This window comes from Boleophthalmus pectinirostris, unplaced genomic scaffold (genome assembly GCF_026225935.1).
Source record: "Boleophthalmus pectinirostris isolate CB_2022bp ecotype Guang Dong unplaced genomic scaffold, ASM2622593v1 HiC_scaffold_12, whole genome shotgun sequence".
Lineage (NCBI taxonomy): Eukaryota > Metazoa > Chordata > Actinopteri > Gobiiformes > Gobiidae > Boleophthalmus > Boleophthalmus pectinirostris.
This window is the reverse complement of record NW_026571018.1, coordinates 40,687,353-40,706,950: the sequence shown is the minus strand read 5'-3', so window position 1 is coordinate 40,706,950 and position 19,598 is coordinate 40,687,353. Positions and strand designations below refer to the sequence as shown.

Below are 19,598 nucleotides of genomic sequence, written 5' to 3'. Positions count from 1 at the left end.
CCCACACTTCACCAGTATGTGGTTTGTAAAACTCGGGACAATAGAACTCTGGACCTGCTGTGTGCCAGTTCTAAGGAGGCACAGAGTGGCACTGCCCCCAATGGGACGATCAGACCACAGTCTTGTCCTGTTCACACCTCAGTATGTCCCTGCAGTGAAGAGGCAGCCTCCACCACCAGGACTGTAAGGAAGTGGAGTCAGGAAGCCAGCCATGCTCTTCAGGAGCTTTGAGACCACAGACTGGAATGAGCTCTGACAGCCTCATGGAGACAACATCAACAGCATGATGGACTGAACAACAGAGAACATCAACTTCTGTGAGGACACAGTCGTCCCCATACTTACTGTCCACTGTTCCCCCAACAACAACCCTGGATCACCAGTCAGCTGAAGGATCTACTCAATAAGAAGAAACCTTCAACTCAGGAGACAAGGATGAGGTGAAGAGGGAGCAAGGACAGCTGAAGGTCCAGCTCAGAGATGTGATGAAGGGGATGAAGACCATCACGGGCTTCAACACCAGAACAAAGCAGCAGGACAAACTGCCCAAACAGGTCAAAGCTACTCAATCTGCATTTGAATCGTTTTTCTTCTCCTGGTACCTTCGTCTCTGCACTTCCCAGAGGCCCAATCCACACAGACCACTCAGACGCCATTAATCAGCCCAGTCTGAGTCTGAAGGTTGAAAGGATCCTGGTGCTGTGGAAGACCTCCTGCATTGTGCTGGTGCCAAAGAAGCCCATTCCATCTGGACTCAATGACCTCAGAGCAGCTGCTTTGACGTCTCATGTCATGAAAGTGTTTGAGGAACTTGTTCTGGCCCAGTTCACCTGGTGGCACCATCCCTGGATCCTCTACAGTTTGCCTATCAGTGCCATTTAGGCGTGGAGAATGCTGTAATCTGTCTCCTTCACCAGGCTCCTCACACCTGGATGGTGTTCAGGGTCTGTAAAGAGATTGTTTTTGGATTTCTCCAGAGCCTTTAATACAATCCAGCCCTTTCTGTTATGCAAGAAGCTGCTCAGGATGGTGTCAGCTCATCCATTGTCTCCTGGATCACTGACCACCTGTGAGGCAGGCCTCAGCATATGTGACAGGAAGCACCCTGTCTGATACTGTGGTCACTAATGTAAGAGTTCCCCAGGGTACAGTCATGTGTCCATTTCTGTTCACTCTGTTCACCTCTGATTTCAGTACAGCTCCAAGTCCTGCACCTGCAGAAGGTTTGATTATTCTGCAGTGATTGGGTGTATCAAAGATGGATAGGAGCTGGAGGACAGGTGCTGGGACAGGTGCTGGGACAGGTGCTGGGATAGGACACTGATTGCAAACTTTGTGGAGTGGTCCCAGGCAAATCATCTGCTCCTGAACGTTGATAAGACCAAGGACCTGGTGAAGACTTCAGGAGGAACAGGACACGAGTGGAGCCGTCACCATCAGGACCTGATTTATTTTTTTACTGTTATTGTAATATAATGTGATGTGTGAGCTCCTGTGATCAATAAGGTATAAGACCAGGACCAAGAGCAGGACCAAGTCCAGGACCAGGATCATGTCCAGGACCAGGAGTGAGTCTGTATCTGGACGTACCTCCCACAGAGAGCTGGAGTATGTGTGAGTATAGTGTATGTGTGTATAGTGTGTGTGTGTGTGTGTGTGTGTGTGTATAGTGTGTGTGTGTATAGTGTGTGTGTGTGTGTGTGTGTGTGTGTGTGTGTATAGTGTGTGTGTGTGTGTGTGTGTGTGTGTGTGTGTGTGTGTGTGTGTGTGTGTGTATAGTGTGTGTGTGTGTGTGTGTGTGTGTGTGTGTGTGTGTATAGTGTGTGTGTGTGTATAGTGTGTGTGTCTGTGTGTGTGTGTGTGTATAGTGTGTGTCTGTGTGTGTGTGTGTGTGTGTGTATAGTGTGTGTGTATAGTGTGTGTGTCTGTGTGTGTGTGTGTGTGTGTGTATAGTGTGTGTGTCTGTGTGTCTGTGTGTATAGTGTGTGTGTATAGTGTGTGTGTGTGTGTGTGTGTGTGTGTGTATAGTGTCTGTGTGTGTGTGTGTGTGTAGTGTGTGTGTGTGTATATTGTGTGTGTGTGTGTGTGTGTGTATAGTGTGTGTGTGTGTGTGTGTGTATAGTGTGTGTGTGTGTGTGTGTGTGTGTGTGTGTGTGTGTATAGTGTGTGTGTGTGTGTGTGTGTGTGTGTGTATAGTGTGTGTGTGTGTGTGTGTGTGTGTGTGTGTGTGTGTGTGTGTGTGTGTATAGTGTGTGTGTGTGTGTGTGTATAGTGTGTGTGTGTATGTGTGTGTGTGTGTGTGTATAGTGTGTGTGTATAGTGTGTGTGTGTGTGTGTATAGTGTGTGTGTGTGTGTGTGTGTGTATAGTGTGTGTGTGTGTGTGTGTGTGTGTGTGTGTGTGATAGTGTGTGTGTGTGTGTGTGTGTGTATAGTGTGTGTGTGTGTGTGTGTGTGTATAGTGTGTGTGTGTGTGTGTGTGTGTGTGTATAGTGTGTGTGTGTGTGTGTGTGTGTGTGTGTGTGTGTAGTGTGTGTGTGTGTGTGTGTGTATAGTGTGTGTGTGTGTGTGTGTGTGTGTGTGTGTGTGTGTGTGTGTATAGTGTGTGTGTGTGTGTGTGTGTGTGTGTGTGATAGTGTGTGTGTGTGTGTGTGTGATAGTGTGTGTGTGTGTGTGTGTGTGTGTGTGTGTGTATAGTGTGTGTGTGTGTGTGTGTGTGTGTGTGTGTGTATAGTGTGTGTGTGTGTGTGTGTGATAGTGTGTGTGTGTGTGTGTGTGTGTGTGTGTGTGTGTGTATAGTGTGTGTGTGTGTGTGTGTGTGTGTGTGTGTGTGTGTGTGTGTGTGTGTGTGTGTGTGTGTGTGTGTGTGTGTGTATAGTGTGTGTGTGTGTGTGTGTGTGTGTGTGTGTGATAGTGTGTGTATGTGTGTGTGTGTGTGTGTGTGTGTGTGTGTGTGTATAGTGTGTGTGTGTGTGTGTGTGTATAGTGTGTGTGTGTGTGTGTGTGTGTGTGTGTATAGTGTGTGTGTGTGTGTGTGTGTGTATAGTGTGTGTGTGTGTATAGTGTGTGTGTGTGTGTGTGTGTGTGTGTGTGTGTGTACCTCCCACAGAGAGCTGGAGTGTGTGGCTCTGAGAGGAGAAGTTGTGGTTGAACACCTGCAGGAGGTAAACACAGGTGTAGTTTCCTTTGTGGGCGTGGTCAGCGTCAGAGAACAGGAAGTGGGCGGAGTGATTGACGGCGGGCAGGGTGCGGTTCTGAGCGGGGGGCGCGGCGGGAGAGAGGAGCCGGAAGGAGCCTCCCGGGTACTGTGGCTCCACGGAGCATTTGACCCTGAACTTTGAGCCCAGCTGCACCCGCACCCCCTGAGGCTGGAGCTCGGACGCCCCGTCACTCACAGACACGGAGATGATTGGACGATTCAGGAGCTCTGTGGAGACACGTGATTGGACACATCAGTCTGTGTGTGTTTCTGATACAGTGTGTGTGTGTGTGTATAGTGTGTGTGTCTGGAGCAATTAGACAAAACATCTGAGAGACATAAAAATGTAAGATCAGACTTTTACCTGAACACACCACCTCCACACTCAAGGAAGAGATGGATGAAACATGGACACATTCTCTCACTGAAGACCTCTTCACACATTCATATGTGACCTCCCACACACGACTCTCTGGAAAATCACGTTTCTGTTCTCCATAAACAGCAGAGCCACAGTCCAGGTCTCTGCACACACCAACTGTGTGCTCCAGGTCCCAGAATATAAAGGGCACCACTCGTCTCCACTCTCCTTTGTGTTTCACCTCCACAGTCCCAGCACAGCGACTGGCTCCTCCCACCAACCTGAGCTCTGAACAGACAAGAGACAGAGTGAAGCCCCGCCCCTTTACCTGAGCAGTGAAGCCCCGCCCCTTTACCTGAGCAGGTGAGGTTGACAGTGGCTCCAGAGGAGCAGGTGCTTGAGTTGGAGCGGGGACAGTCCATCAGAGCAGACTCATGGCCCTCACAGTGGAACGTCTGCCCCAGAGGAGAGAGCGCCCCCTGGAGGAGAGAAGGAGCCCCACAGTCCAGCTCCCTGCACAGCACCTCTGCCCCCCGCTGGTCCAAGTCCCCGTCACAGACCCCGGTCCAGGACCCGTCCCAGATCTGCACTGATCCTGAACACAGACCGGACCCCGAGACCAACCGCACCGACTCTGTGGACACACATGTGACATCATCACTCTGAACCAATAGGACGCACACATGTGTGACATCATCACTCTGAACCAATAGGACGCACACATGTGTGACATCATCACTCTGAACCAAAAGGACGCACACACGTGTGTGTGTGTGTGTGTGTTACAATCCTCTGGAGCAACTAGACATAAAAATGTAAGCTCAGACTTTTACCTGAACACTTGATCTTGAGACCCAGGGGAGAGAGGGATGAATCATAGACACATTCTCTCACTGAAGACTTCTTCACACAGTCAGGTGTGACCCTCCACACACGACTCTGTGGAAAATCATATCTCCGTTCTCCATTAACAGCAGAACCACAGTCCAGGTCTCTGCACAAAACAGCTGTGGCCTCCTGGTGCCAGTACGAGAATCCAAAAGGCTCCACCACTCGTCTCCACTCTCCTCTGTGTTTCACCTCCACAGTCCCAGCACAGCGACTGGCTCCTCCCACCAACCTGAGCTCTGAACAGACAAGAGACAGAGTGAAGCCCCGCCCCTTTACCTGAGAAAACACTCTTCTCTGAAGCTGTTTTCTGGTGGGTCAGAATGGTACCGGTTCCTGCACCAGCTCCACTGGAACCAAAGTTCTCACCGGTGAATGAGCCACGTTCAAACCGTTGAGATGAACCCATGACGCTTCATCGACAGAGAGATTTAAGGATTTACCAACAAATAAAAACAAGGCCGTACGAAAACAGATGTCACAGGAGGAAAATAACATGGACACCAGTGAGCGTTTGTACTTATACAAGTCATTATTTATGTGCCAAGCTCTGACACAACATCGATCTGCTGAGGAGAAGACGACAGCAACGCCCAATACAAAGATGTAATCTTATCAGTCGAACATAGATACATGCAAGACCAACGGGACGGAAGAGTTTCTGTAGACTTAAAACTTTTCATTTCATATGTGATAGTTTCAGCTGCTCTTTGTTTGTTTATTTTCTGGTGTGTGACTCGGATGAATGTGCTGACGTTTTCTGTGTCGTCACAGTTCACTTAGAACTTTTTTTTTTACTTAGTTCTCATTGGAAACCAAATTTTCAGTTCCCAAACGTTCTGATTTCTGGCGTGAACACGTGAGTCGATTCAAGATTAGGTGCGGGAACCGGAATTGGCATGGTTCTGTTGCCCTGAAAACGCCTTCAGTGAGCAGGTTGTGGGTTTGACTCCTGGTCTGTGTGAATGTGTTGCTTCTTACCTGCTGAGCTGTTGTTTTCTGCCTGGACCCCTGCACACAGGACCCCTGCACACAGAAACCCTGCACACAGAGTTGATGTTACACAGTGTGGTGTGTTGTGTGTTAAAGCGCAGGGACAGGAGGAGAGTGTGTGAAGTCACGTCTCTATTGATTTATTGAAGCACACAGTGATGTCACAGGGTGCCCTGTCCTCACACACACACACACACACACACACACACACACACACGTGGCTTTAATCGTGCTCTGCTCTGTCGTTTCCACACAAATGGAAGAACAAATGTATTTCAACTTTTTCATCGTGTTTTCATCTAAAAACACTTTTGTGTTTTTTCCAAAACAGAAACATGAAAAGAGGCAGATTTCAATTCATATCAAAATGTGTCTTCTTCTTCTTCTTCTTCTTCTTCTTCTTCTTCTTCTTCTTCTTCTTCTTTTTGTCGTCATATTAGAAAGTAAAAATCCTCAGAGGATTGGAGTGGAGCTGTAGAGGGGCCCGGGGTCAGAGTCACCACCAGGAGGCGCCGGACGCACACGAGAACCACAGTCTGTATGTTACACACAAAACTCCAGATCAGGACGTCTACACTTTGATTTTTCTGACTCTTTTAGAAAGCGGCAGAGGGAAAAGGATTTGAAATGTATTTATTTGTCCAACACTGACGGATTGTGAATAATAAGAAAAGTAAAACAACAGCAGTAATAAAGATAATAACAGAATATTTTCAATAGTCCACAAAGAGCAGAACAAATGGAAATCCACAAACTGGAACCACACAAACAAATGTAGGATTTACTTGAATATTCACAGACCATTCATCACAGATTTAAACAAGCTTTATAATATTATTATTATTATTATTATTATTATTACTAACCTCCCCACAGACCCACAGTTGGTTTGATTCAGGGAGATTTAATTATTTTCACCTGATTTAATTGTAATAAAAGATTCTTTCTCTGTTGTTTCCACATGATTCAGGCCTTAGGCCGGGCGTACACTGTGCGATTTTTGACCCTTTTTGAGCCGATTTTTCGCTCTTGCGACTGTTTTGGGGATCGGACCGAGTTTTGGCATCATCGTGTGTCGTGCTTCGTGTAGTTTACATGGGGTAAAGAGAACCGATTAATGACTCACGACCAGCTCCCGATCGACATTCGTAGGTCGCAAGAAAATCAAACTTGTTTGAAATCCAGTCGCCTCTCGTGAGGATTTCGCTCTGTTGAAGTTGTTCCACGAACCGATTTGCCAGAATCTGGCAGACTGCGTATGCGCGGACGCAGAAGTGGCTCAGCATTGTGTCTCCGCACATCTGTGGTTTTCTACTTCCGGAACAACAACTTTGAAAACTCCGGTCGTTATGTGAACGTACAGTGTGAGCAGGCAAGTCGCATCCGAGCATCGGTTCGTTCAGTGTGAGAACATGAACTGTTAAACCCTGTGATTTGGTCGTACAGTTTAAGCTGGGGCTGAGTGACACGACCGAAAATATCGCACAGTGTACGACCGGCATTAGAGCAAAAGCACAGACGCCGTGTGGAGCTTTGACACCCAAATACTGACGCCGCGACCGACGAGCCGCGACCGACGAGCCACGACGCCGACGCCGACGAGCCGCGACCGACGAGCCGCGACACCGACGAGCCACGACCGACGAGCCGCGACACCGACGAGCCGCGACACCGACGAGCCACAACACACTCCAACATGATTTGACTTTATTATAAGAATCATTTCACTTTTGAAATCAAACCACCTCAACATGACAGATTGTGTTTTTATACAAATTTTACAGCAAATAAAGAAGAAGAAAAAAAGAGCCAGAACTCACCACAACACCAGAGCAGCACCCTGAGGAACATGTCCAAGAACCAGGACTGAACCAGGACTGAACCAGGTCTAAACCAGGTCTGAACCAGGTCTGAACCAGGACTGACTCTGGTCTTTGAACATCCTGTTTTTTAACACATCTTTATCTCTTAATCGTTTGTGGTTTTTCTCATAAATACGAAAATGTTAAAGCAGCAAACTTTCCACAAACACCTCATCGTCTTGTTTTTTTATTTATTTATTATTCATGTCCAGGGCGTCATGGCAACCAAAGAGCCAATCATGGACGACGTCTCCGACCTCCTCAGGTGAGTTTCTGATGAGGAACAGCGTCAGAACACGGGGAAAGATAATTCTCCCTCTTCATTAGTAGCAGTGGTTTATTCTGTCATTTTGCAGCACAACAAAAAAAAAAAAAAACACAGACTCCAGCCCCATGGATCATGAGCCAAAGGGTTTAGGCTGAAGACTCACTATCCACTTTATGAGTTGTCACATCCTCATGTCCCCCTCACTCTGCCAGGAGACTTTTCAATAAACACAATAGATAACACAAACCATAAACTTCTCCTGTGGCCCTAACTATCGCCAAGAAATCTTTCCTCATGAACTGGAAATCAAGGCATAGCACACATCTACCACCTCCATCAGCACAACAGCCTCACACTCACCCTGGTCCACCGCCACCCTGGTCAACCTGGTCCACCGCCACCCTGGTCACCCTGGTCCACCGTCACCCTGGTCACCCTGGTCCACCGCCACCCTGGTCACCCTGGTCACCCACGGTCACCCTCCACCGCCACCCTGGTCCACCGCCACCCGGTCACCCTGGTCCACCGCAAACCCTGTCCACCGTCACCCTGGTCACCCTGGTCCACCATCACCCTGGTCCACCCTCACCCTGGTCCACCGCCACCCTGGTCACCCTGGTCCACCATCACCCTGGTCCCACCCCCCTGGTCACCCTGCCGTCCACCGTCACCCTGGTCACCCTGGTCCACCGCCACCCTGGTCCACCGTCACCCTGCCACCCTGGTCCCCTGGTCCACCGCCACCCTGGTCCACCGTCCCACCGGTCACCTGGTCACCGTCACCTGGTCACCCTGGTCCACCCCACCCTGGTCCACCGTCAACCCTGTCCACCGTCACCCTGGTCATGTCACCCTGGTCCACCCGGTCCACCCTGGTCACCCCACTGGTCCACCGCCACCCTGGTCCACCGTCACCCTGGTCAACCTGGTCCACCACCACCCTGGTCACCCTGGTCCACCTGTCACCCTGGTCACCTGGTCCACCGCCACCCTGTCCACCGCCACCACCGGTCCACCCTGGTCCACCGGTCACCCTGGTCCACCCTGGTCCACCCTGGTCCACCGCCACCCTGGTCCACCGGTCCACCCGGTCCACCCTGGTCCACCCTGGTCACCCTGGTCCACCTGTCCACCTGGTCACCTGGTCCACCGCCACCCTGGTCCACCGCCACCCTGGTCCACCGTCACCTGGTCCACCGCGCACCCTGTCACCGCCACCCTGGTCCACCGTCACCCTGGTCCACCGCCACCCTGTCACCGCCACCTGGTCACCCCACCCTGGTCCACCGCCAACCCTGGGTCCACCGTCACACCGGTCCACCCTGGTCCACCCTGGTCCACCCGGTCCCACCGCCACCCTGGTCCACCGCCATCCTGGTCCACCGTCACCCTGGTCACCCTGGTCCGCCGCCACCCTGGTCCACCACCACCCTGGTCCACCGCCACCTGGTCTGGTCCACCGTCCCTGGTCACCCTGGTCCCACCGCCACCCTGGTCCACCCACCCTGGTCCACCTGGTCCACCTGGTCCACCTGGTCACCCGCCACCCTGGTCCACCGCCACCCTGGTCCACCGTCACCTGGTCCACCGCCACCCTGGTCCACCCGGTCCACCGGTCCACCGGTCACCCTGGTCCACCGCCACCCTGGTCCACCATCACCCCACCCTGGTCACCCTGGTCCACCGGTCCACCCTGGTCACCCTGGTCCACCGTCCACCCTGGTCCACGTCACCTGGTCAACCTGGTCCACCACCACCCTGGTCCACCATCACCCTGGTCACCCGGTCCACCGGTCCACCCTGGTCCACCGCCATCCTCACCCACCCTGGTCACCCTGGTCCACCCTGGTCCACCCCACCCTTGGTCCACCGCCACCCTGGTCCACCATCACCCTGGTCACCCTGGTCCACCGCCACCCTGGTCCACCATCACCCTGGTCCACCTGGTCCACTGTCACCCTGGTCCCCTGGTCCACCGCCACCTTCACCGCCACCCTGGTCCACCGCCACCCTGGTCCACCCGGTCACCTGGTCCACCGCCACCCTGGTCCACCGCCACCCTGGTCCACCGCCCACCCTGGTCCACCGCACCCTGGTTCCACCGTCACCCTGGTCACCCTGGTCCACCGCCACCCTGGTCCACCCTGGTCCACCGCCACCCTGGTCCACCACCCTCACCCACCTGTTCACCCTGGGTCCACCGCCACCCTGGTCACCCTGGTCCACCGCCACCCTGGTCCACCGTCACCCTGGTCAACCTGGTCCACCACCACCCTGGGTCCACCACCCGTCACCCTGGTCACCCTGGTTCACCCTGTCCACCCTCCACCCTGGTCCACCGCCACCCTGGTCCACCGCCACCCTGGTCACCCTGGTCCACCGCCACCCTGGTCCACCGCCACCCTGGTCCACCGCCACCGCCTGGTCACCGGTCACCCTGGTCCACCGGTCCACCGCCACCCTGGTCCACCGCCACCCTGGTCCACCGTCACCTACCGCACCCTGGTCCACCGTCACCCTGCCACCGCCACCTGGTCCACCGCCCCTGGTCCCACCCCTGGTCCACCGCCACCCTGGTCCACCGACCCGCCACCGCCACCCTGGTCCACCGTCACCCTGGTCACCGCTGGTCCCGCCGCCCACCCTGGTCCACCACCCCACCCTGGTCCACCGCCACCCTGGTTCCACCACACCCTGGTCACCCTGGTCATCCACCGCCACCCGGTCCACCATCACCCTGGTCACCCTGGTCCACTGTCACCCTGGTCAACCTGGCCACACCGCCACCAACCCTGGTCCACCCTGGTCCACCGTGGTCCACCCTGGTTCCACCGCCACCTGCCACCCTGGTCCACTGCCACCCTGGTCCCACCGCCACCCTGGTCCACCGTCACCCTGGTCCACCGCCACCACCCTGGTCCACCCTGCCACACCCGCACCCACCGGTCCACCGCCACCCTGGTCCACCGCCACTCTGGTCACCCTGCCGCCACCCTGGTCCACCGCCACTCTGGTCCACCGTCACCCTGGTCCACCGCCACTCTGGTCCACCGTCACCCTGGTCCACCCCACCCTGGTCAACCTGGTCCACTGTCCTTGATTTTCTACAAATGTAATTTCTATGATTTAACATATTTGATCATTCATCACCTTGTTCCTTTTGTCTGGCAGCCAAACACTTTATGCTCAAAATTTAAATACATGATGATGTCATGAGAGTACATACACATACACATGTGCACTTACGCACACAAACACAACACACACACACACACACACACACTCATACACACACACTCATACACACTCATTCACACACACTAATACATACACACACACACACACTCATACACACACACACTCATACACACACACTCATACACACACACTCATACACACATTCATACACACTCACATACACCTGTACAAACACACACGATGTCATACACTCACACACCACTTTATTTGATAAAGAAACAGGCTTTATAAAATATAACTTTAATACACAGCATGACATTTATCTGCCCGGGGTCCCCAGCGGCTGGGCTCTCTGCTGTCGCCCGGTTGTTGAGTGTGGGGGTCCAACTACAAGGGCCCAGCCTCGTGCTCCACCGTCCCCTCAGGGCCTCCCCTCTGTTCTGGCTTCCCTCCCTGGTCCACCTCCCTGATACTTTTGATGCATCACAAGTCAACAATGGACGAGTGTGGGTTCATGTGTGTGAGTGTGTGAATGTGTGTGAGTGTGGATGTGTGTGTACATTCCTGTGCAGGCAGGTGTGTGTATGTGTGTGTCTGAATGTGTGCACATGTACATATATATCAGGGACGGGGAGCGTTCAGATCAGGAGGTGATTCATCGAGGGGTTGGCCGACCTGGTTGGAGGGTGGTCGCCTTTGTAATGTATGTGAGTTGCAAATAAATTTATAAAAAAAAAAAAAAAAAAAAACCTAACCCTAACTGTAAATATAAGAGACAAAATATACATTTAAAAAATATATAAATAAATTTCACATTAGACGAGCCAGATGCTTTGGGTGTTTTAACACAAATACCAGTTTTCAACACCTCCATATAAAAAAATATAAAATACATGCATGAAAACAAACTAGACACATAAGCTACACACAGATAAGAAATACACAGGACATTTTCAGTGAGCGCATTTTTGTCTGGAAACATACAATAATTTGGATTTACTTTTAAATGAGCTATTGGTTTTAATTTTAAATCAGCTGGTAAACAGTTCCACAGTCTGAGCCCGAGTCCTGAACACAGGAACACCACGAGCACCACGATCACCACGATCACCACGATCATCACGATCACCACGATCACCACGATCACACGATCACACGAGCACCCACGACACACGATCACCACGATCACCACGATCACCACGATCACCACGATCACCACGATCACCACGATCCCACGACACGATCACCACGATCACCACGATCACCACGATCACCACGATCATCACACGAGCACCACGATCACCACGATCACGATCACACGATCACCACGATCACGATCACCACGATCACCACGATCACCACGATCACCACGATCACCACGATCACCACGATCACCACGATCACACGATCATCACCGAGCACCACGATCACCACGATCACCACGATCACCACGACACACGAGCACCACGATCACCACCACGATCATCACGATCACCACACCACGATCACCACGATCACCACGATCACCACGAGCACCACGATCACCACGATCACCACGATCACCACGATCACACGATCACGACCACGATCACCACGATCACCACGATCACCACGATCACCACGATCACCACGATCATCACGAGCACCACGAGCACCACGATCACCACGATCACCACGATCATCATGAGATCACACGATCACCACGATCACCACGAGATCACCACGATCACCACGATCACCACGATCACCACGAGAGCACCACGAAGCACCACGAGCACCACGATCACCACGATCACCACGATCACCACGAGCACCACGATCACCACGATCACCACGATCACCACGATCACCACGATCATCACGATCACCACGATCACCACGATCACCACGATCACCACGATCACCACGATCACCACGATCACCACGATCACCACGATCACCACGAGCACCACGAGCACCACGATCACCACGATCATCACGATCACCACGAGCACCACGATCACCACGATCACCACGAGCACCACGATCACCACGATCACCACGAGCACCACGAGCACCACGAGCACCACGATCACCACGATCACCACGCATCACCACGATCACCACGAGCACCACGAGCACCACGATCACCACGATCACCACGATCACCACGAGCACCACACATCACGATCACCACGCACCACGAGCACCACGATCACCACAATCACCACGTCACCACGAGTCACCACGATCACCACAATCACACCACGAGCACCACGATCACCATCACCACACACCACGATCACCACGATCACCACGATCACCACGATCACCACGACACGATCATCACACAGCACCACGAGCACCACGATCACCACGATCACCATCACACGAGCACCACAGCACACGATCACCACGATCACCACATCGATCACCACGATCACCACGATCACCACGATCACCACGATCACCACGATCACCACCACGAGCCCACGCACCACGATCACCACGATCATCCACCACCACGAGCACCACGAGCACCACGATCACCACGATCACCACGATCACCACGATCATCACGAGCACCACGAGCACCACGACCCACGATCACCACGATCACCACGATCACCACGATCACCACGATCACCACGAGCACCACGATCACCACGATCACCACGATCACCACGACACCACACCACGATCACCACGATCATCACGATCACCACGATTCACCACGATCACCACGATCACCACGATCACCACCACCACGATCACCACGATCACCACGATCACCCACGATCACGAATCACCACGAGCACCACACCACGACACCACGATCACCACGATCACCACGAGCACCACGATCACCACAATCACCACGAGCACCACGATCACCACGATCACCACGAGCACCACGAGCACCACGATCACCACGATCACCACGATCACCACGATCACCACGAGCACCACGAGCACCACGATCACCACGATCACCACGAGCACCACGATCACCACGATCACCACGAGCACCACGAGCACCACGATCACCACGATCACCACGATCACCACGAGCACCACCACGACGCACCACGAGCACCACGATCACCACCACATCACCACACACCACGATCACCACGATCACCACGATCACCACGAGCACCCACGATCACCACGATCACCACGATCACAATCACCACACGATCACCACGATCACACGACACAGCACCACGATGAGCACCACAATCACCACGATCACCACGAGCACCACACGAGCACCACGATCACCACGAGCACCACGACACCACGAGCACCACGAATCACCACCAATCACCACATCACCACGATCACCACGATCACCACGAGCACCACATCACCACGATCACCATGAGCACCACGAATCACCACGATCACCACGACACCATCACGACACCACAATCACATCACCACGAGCACCACAACCACATCACCACGATCACCACGATCACCACACCACGAGCACCACAATCACCACGATCACCACGATCACCACGAGCACCACAATCACCACGAGCACCACAATCACCACGATCACCACGAGCACCACGAGCACCACGATCACCACGATCACCACATGAGCACCACGAGCACCACGATCACCACGATCACCACGATCACCACAATCACCATGAGCACCACAATCACCACGACACCACAATCACCATGAGCACCACAATCATCACGATCACCACGAGCACCACGAGCACCACGAGCACCACAAGCACCACGAGCACCACAATCACCACGATCACCACGAGCACCACAATCACCACGATCACCACGAGCACCACAATCACCACGAGCACCACAATCACCACGAGCACCATCACCACGATCACCAGCCACACGATCACCACGAGCACCACGAGCACCACACGATCACCACGATCACCACGAGCACCACAATCACCACGAGCACCACGAGCACCACGAGCACCACAATCACCACGAGCACCACAATCACCACGAGCACCACGATCACCACGAGCACCACAATCACCACGAGCACCACAATCACCACGAGCACCACAAATCACCACGATCACCACGATCACCACGATCACCACGATCACCACGAGCACCACAAGCACCACAATCACCACGATCACCACGATCACCACGAGCACCACGAGCACCACGATCACCACGATCACCACAATCACCACGAGCACCACAATCACCACAATCACCACACACACCACAATCACCACGATCACCACATCACCACGATTCACCACGAGCACCACGATCACCACAAGCACCACAATCACCACGATCACCACGAGCACCACAATCACCACAATCACCACAATCATCACGAGCACCACAATCACCACGATCATCACGAGCACCACAAGCACCACAATCACCACGAGCACCACGATCACCACGAGCACCACGAGCACCACAATCACCACGATCACCACGATCATCACGAGCACCACGAGCACCATGAGCACCATGAGTAACTAAATCCCATTTGAGGTTTGTAAGTTCTGATTCAAAATGATCCAGTTTTGATTTTGGAATTGCCTTGGTTATTTTTGATTCGCCCACATTGTTATGGTGGATAAAGCGTTTTTTGGACAGTTTTCTCACTGCCAAAATCAAACTGTGATCAGAAAGGCCAGAAATTAAATTGTATGTTTTTATTACTCTTTCATGTCTGTTCGTTACAGTGGCCGACGGGGGCCAAAAGCACTGCAACAGCTCAATGCGTCTCATTTAGAGAAAACAATTTCAAGTACAGAAACGATGCAAATTCACAGGGTCAAACACAAGTTTAAATGAGGTACAAACAAAATACGTGGTGCAGATGAAAAAAACGCGCTGCAAGAAACAAAGACAAATGCATCATCATCAAATGCGCTGCAAATAGAGAAACGATGCAAAGCGCGAAACGATGAAAACCAAGAAAACACCTGCAAAATAAAAACACTGCATAAAGAGTCGCCACAACGGAAGTGCTCCAAACCTGCAGGGGGCGCTCAGTGTAACAGCTCAATGGAGAGACACACCGGCTGGACAGAGAGAAAGGATCTGCCTTTGAGAGACAGAAAACAGCTGACTGACGATAAACTACAGCGGGGACTAATGATTGTTACGGTAATGTGGCTTTTATTTGATTATATCCATCTACTGTGTTACGGTCATAACCCACAAAACTGTCAAATAAGTTTGTTTTAAACTGTGTTAACTGTGTGAACCTCGGAGCTTTGAGCTAAAAGTTTAGCTACTAATTTGGAGCTAACGCGATGAAAAGTCCACTCAAACTTTCAAACTTGTAATATCATATAAGGGCACATTTATCATGGTTCACTGCCTCAGTGATGAAGTTGTTTAGGTGCTCCTCAGCTAAGATGAAAAGGAACCACCATTTTACTGTTTTACTTGTGCAAGAAATTAGAAGTTAAACCTAAACTTTAAGGACACATCACTATTAACACACATTAGAGACAGCAGGAGGAAGGCCTGATGCAACCAGAGACCCTACAGATGTGCTGCAGTCTGGACGACCTCCTCCTCAGTGAGTCTGGACATGGACAGTGAAGACATGAACCAATGTACTTGGGCCACTCAGTCTAATGTATCTCTCATCTTCTGGAGGAGGAAGAGCAGAATGGGCCTTATGTCTGATAGGTTCAAAGTCAGGTCCTGCAGAGGGAAAACCAGTAATGACACACACATTACGAAAACTACAAAATGATTACAGGAAAATGGAAAATATATAAATTGAAACAGCTAAGTTAATAGAAGAAACCCACACATTTGAGAAATGCATTTTTTACTTTTTGAATCATGATTTCAACATGAGCATGATTCATTTGCAGCCCTTATTAATACTGGAGTTTTCAATGCAACATGCACCATACCTAATCTGTGGCAGGAGTCTGGTTCAGCACCTCCAGTGCAGTGTGGGCTTTACTTTGTCATCTGCATTTGACCCATTTCATGAATCATGAGTGTCTCATCAGCCAACAGTTCTGTGGCCCCAGCAGTAAGTTGTGTCCTCATACAGGAGTCTGCAGATGAGAAAAGAAAATGAATATAAAACATTTGAAATAGTTTTCTCTTTACCGTTTTCTCTGTTAGTAGTAGTTTACTACTGTACTTGCTTGGATGTATTGGGTTTAAGTAATAGTCAAAAAAAGAAAAAAATCCTTACAGTCACCAATCAAGGATCCCTTCAGAATACATCAACTACCTCTGATATTATTATTTGCCAAAAATATTTAATTAATTATTGACTGTGAAGGCCCGGACTAGACCAGGACTAGACCAGGTCTAATCTTGGACTTGAGAGAGAGAGAGAAACCGCGAGACCATGGAGGTGTCCGCAAAGCACGATCAGACGACAGCTGCTTTAGCGCCGTGGGGCGTGGAGCTCTGCGCCAGTCCTTTTGCCCGCGGTCACCCACACTCAGTCCTGATTCAGTTCTGGTTTAGTCCTTGTCTAGTCCGAGCCTTAGTCCGCGTGTGTCACGCCTTCCCAGTGGCTCTTTGGCGCTTCCCAGGGGAGGCAAGCCTCACCTATTGAAAACCGCTGCACTAAAGTCTCTCTCAGCTTGGTCCATCGTTCCAGGCAAAGACCCAGAAATGGCCCTTATTTGCAGGGCAACGACGCTTTCTGTCCAAATATGAAAGTTTGAGTGGACTTTTCATCGCGTTAGCTCCAAATCAGTAGCTAAACTTTTAGCTCAAAGCTCCGAGGTTCACACAGTTAACACAGTTTAAAACAAACTTATTTGACAGTTTTGTGGGTTATGACCGTAACACAGTAGATGAATATAATCAAATAAAAGCCACATTACCGTAACAATCATTAGTCCCCGCTGTAGTTTATCGTCAGTCAGCTGTTTTCTGTCTCTCAAAGGCAGATCCTTTCTCTCTGTCCAGCCGGTGTGTCTCTCCATTGAGCTGTTACACTGAGCGCCCCCTGCAGGTTTGGAGCACTTCCGTTGTGGCGACTCTTTATGCAGCGTTTTTCTTTTGCAGGTGTTTTCTTGGTTTTCATCGTTTCGCGCTTTGCATCGTTTCTCTATTTGCAGCGCATTTGATGATGATGCATTTGTCTTTGTTTCTTGCAGCGCGTTTTTTTCATCTGCACCACGTATTTTGTTTGTACCTCATTTAAACTTGTGTTTGACCCTGTGAATTTGCATCGTTTCTGTACTTGAAATTGTTTTCTCTAAATGAGACGCATTGAGCTGTTGCAGTGCTTTTGGCCCCCGTCGGCCACCGTAGTTCGTGACTTAAAATCAATGACAGTTTTACTATTTTTAGTCATTCAAGTGGGTATTTGTTTAAGTTGCTTGAACTGATATTTTATCATAATTGTTGTCAACTTAGATTTTGCACCATTGTTCATCCAATTAATATTAAAATCATCAAATATTATACATTCATTATTATATACAAAATACTCCTAAGTTCAATGTAAAAGTTGGCTTCGAGTGATGGGGGGTATAAAGTGAACCAAAGACATTCAGGTCCACATCGTGCTCTCGTATGTAGATTAGACCCCCCCCCCCCCCTCGGCCTTTAGTTCTGTTTTTCCTACAGCATGTGAACCCTGGTATGTCACCTCAGTTGGTCAGTAAGTTTTCGTTTAAGCAACTTTCACAAATAAAAGGTCATCTAAATTAGAGTCCATGAGAAAGGGACTTAATCTGAACAGCTCAACAGCAGCACACTCCCTCCCAAAGCTCACAGTCACGTTTATTCTAACCCATAAAACTTTAAATAAAAACACAGATTCAAATTCAAATTAATTCAAATAAAAATGTCACCATATTTGTAAAACACATGTAGAATATTTGTTCTGCCTCAGCTTTAGAGTTAATATTGCAACACAAACTTGTGTCTCTGCTCAATGCTTCATTTTATTTGTACTTTTGAACATGTTTTCTCTTTCCTCGGTCTCATCTTTAAATATTTCTTCATTTTTCGTGACTTGGCCAAAACCACAGAGATAAAAGATAAGATAAAAAACAGGAAGTGACGCTGACGCTGAATAAGAAGTTCAGACGAGCTCTTTTCAGCCTAATTTCTCGTGTCGACCCCCTACCCCCCCACGCCCCAGAGTCAGAGGCACGGCTGATTCCCCCCACAAACACTCACAAATGTAAGGCTCAATGGCACAGGGGATATATAATAATAATAGTAATAATAATAATAATAAACAATAATAATATAAAAAATGCTCGCTCACACACATGTACACATACATGGTACAATGTCCTCTCCAGTCCGCTCTGTCCCTTAGGGTTAGGGTCAAGGTCAGGGTCAAGGTTAAGGTCAGGGTCAAGGTTAAGGTCAGAGTCAGGGCTTTTACATTTTCTTTAATACAGTGTATGGACAATGTCCCTTTGGTCGTCTCTTGTCTCCTCTGTGTCATAGACAGAGGAGACAAGAGACTGGAAGGTTACACTGGGGGAGAGGCCTTCAGGGAGGGGGCCTTCAGGGAGGGGGCCCTCGGGGGACATGCTGAAGTAGACCTGTTCAGATAGAACACTACTAAGTGTTTTTAAAGGGGCCCCCAGACGACAGCACCAACCTGGACTAATGCATCTTACACAATATTGAAGTCAAAGTAAATGAAAGTAAATATTCACTAATTTAAATATATCATGTGTTTATATTCATATTTATATATGAGTTCAAAAGAAGGAAACGTGATTTAATTTGAGTGAAAACTTCCACGACTATTGTTCCTTTTATTCATTTGTGTATATTTTAATTTGTAAATAAAATAAAATAAAATAAAAACTATACAGCCTCAAGCAGCAAAGATCGGCCCCTGTCTGCACCAACTT

General features: G+C 50.4%; 1 protein-coding gene and 1 long non-coding RNA gene across 2 annotated transcripts; one reads left to right on the top strand and one right to left on the bottom strand.

The window, feature by feature from the left end:
* Nucleotides 1–13,976: 13,976 nt before the first annotated feature.
* Nucleotides 13,977–14,360, top strand: LOC129407412 (uncharacterized histidine-rich protein DDB_G0274557-like). The gene has a single exon (XM_055148297.1). It carries the CDS (start codon nucleotides 13,977–13,979, stop codon nucleotides 14,358–14,360), a length of 384 nt encoding a protein of 127 aa, XP_055004272.1.
* A 1,747-nt stretch (nucleotides 14,361–16,107) lies between these two features.
* Nucleotides 16,108–17,917, bottom strand: LOC129407537 (uncharacterized). Its single transcript, XR_008631596.1, has 3 exons — nucleotides 17,595–17,917; nucleotides 16,656–16,805; nucleotides 16,108–16,437 (listed from the first exon to the last, which is right to left on the bottom strand). It is a non-coding gene; the product is annotated as an uncharacterized LOC129407537 (long non-coding RNA).
* Nucleotides 17,918–19,598: the final 1,681 nt, after the last annotated feature.

Excerpts from the sequence above, each read along its gene's own strand:
- LOC129407412 (XM_055148297.1), top strand. The coding sequence starts at position 13,977 with ATGAGCACCACAATCACCACGATCACCACGAGCACCACACGAGCACCA.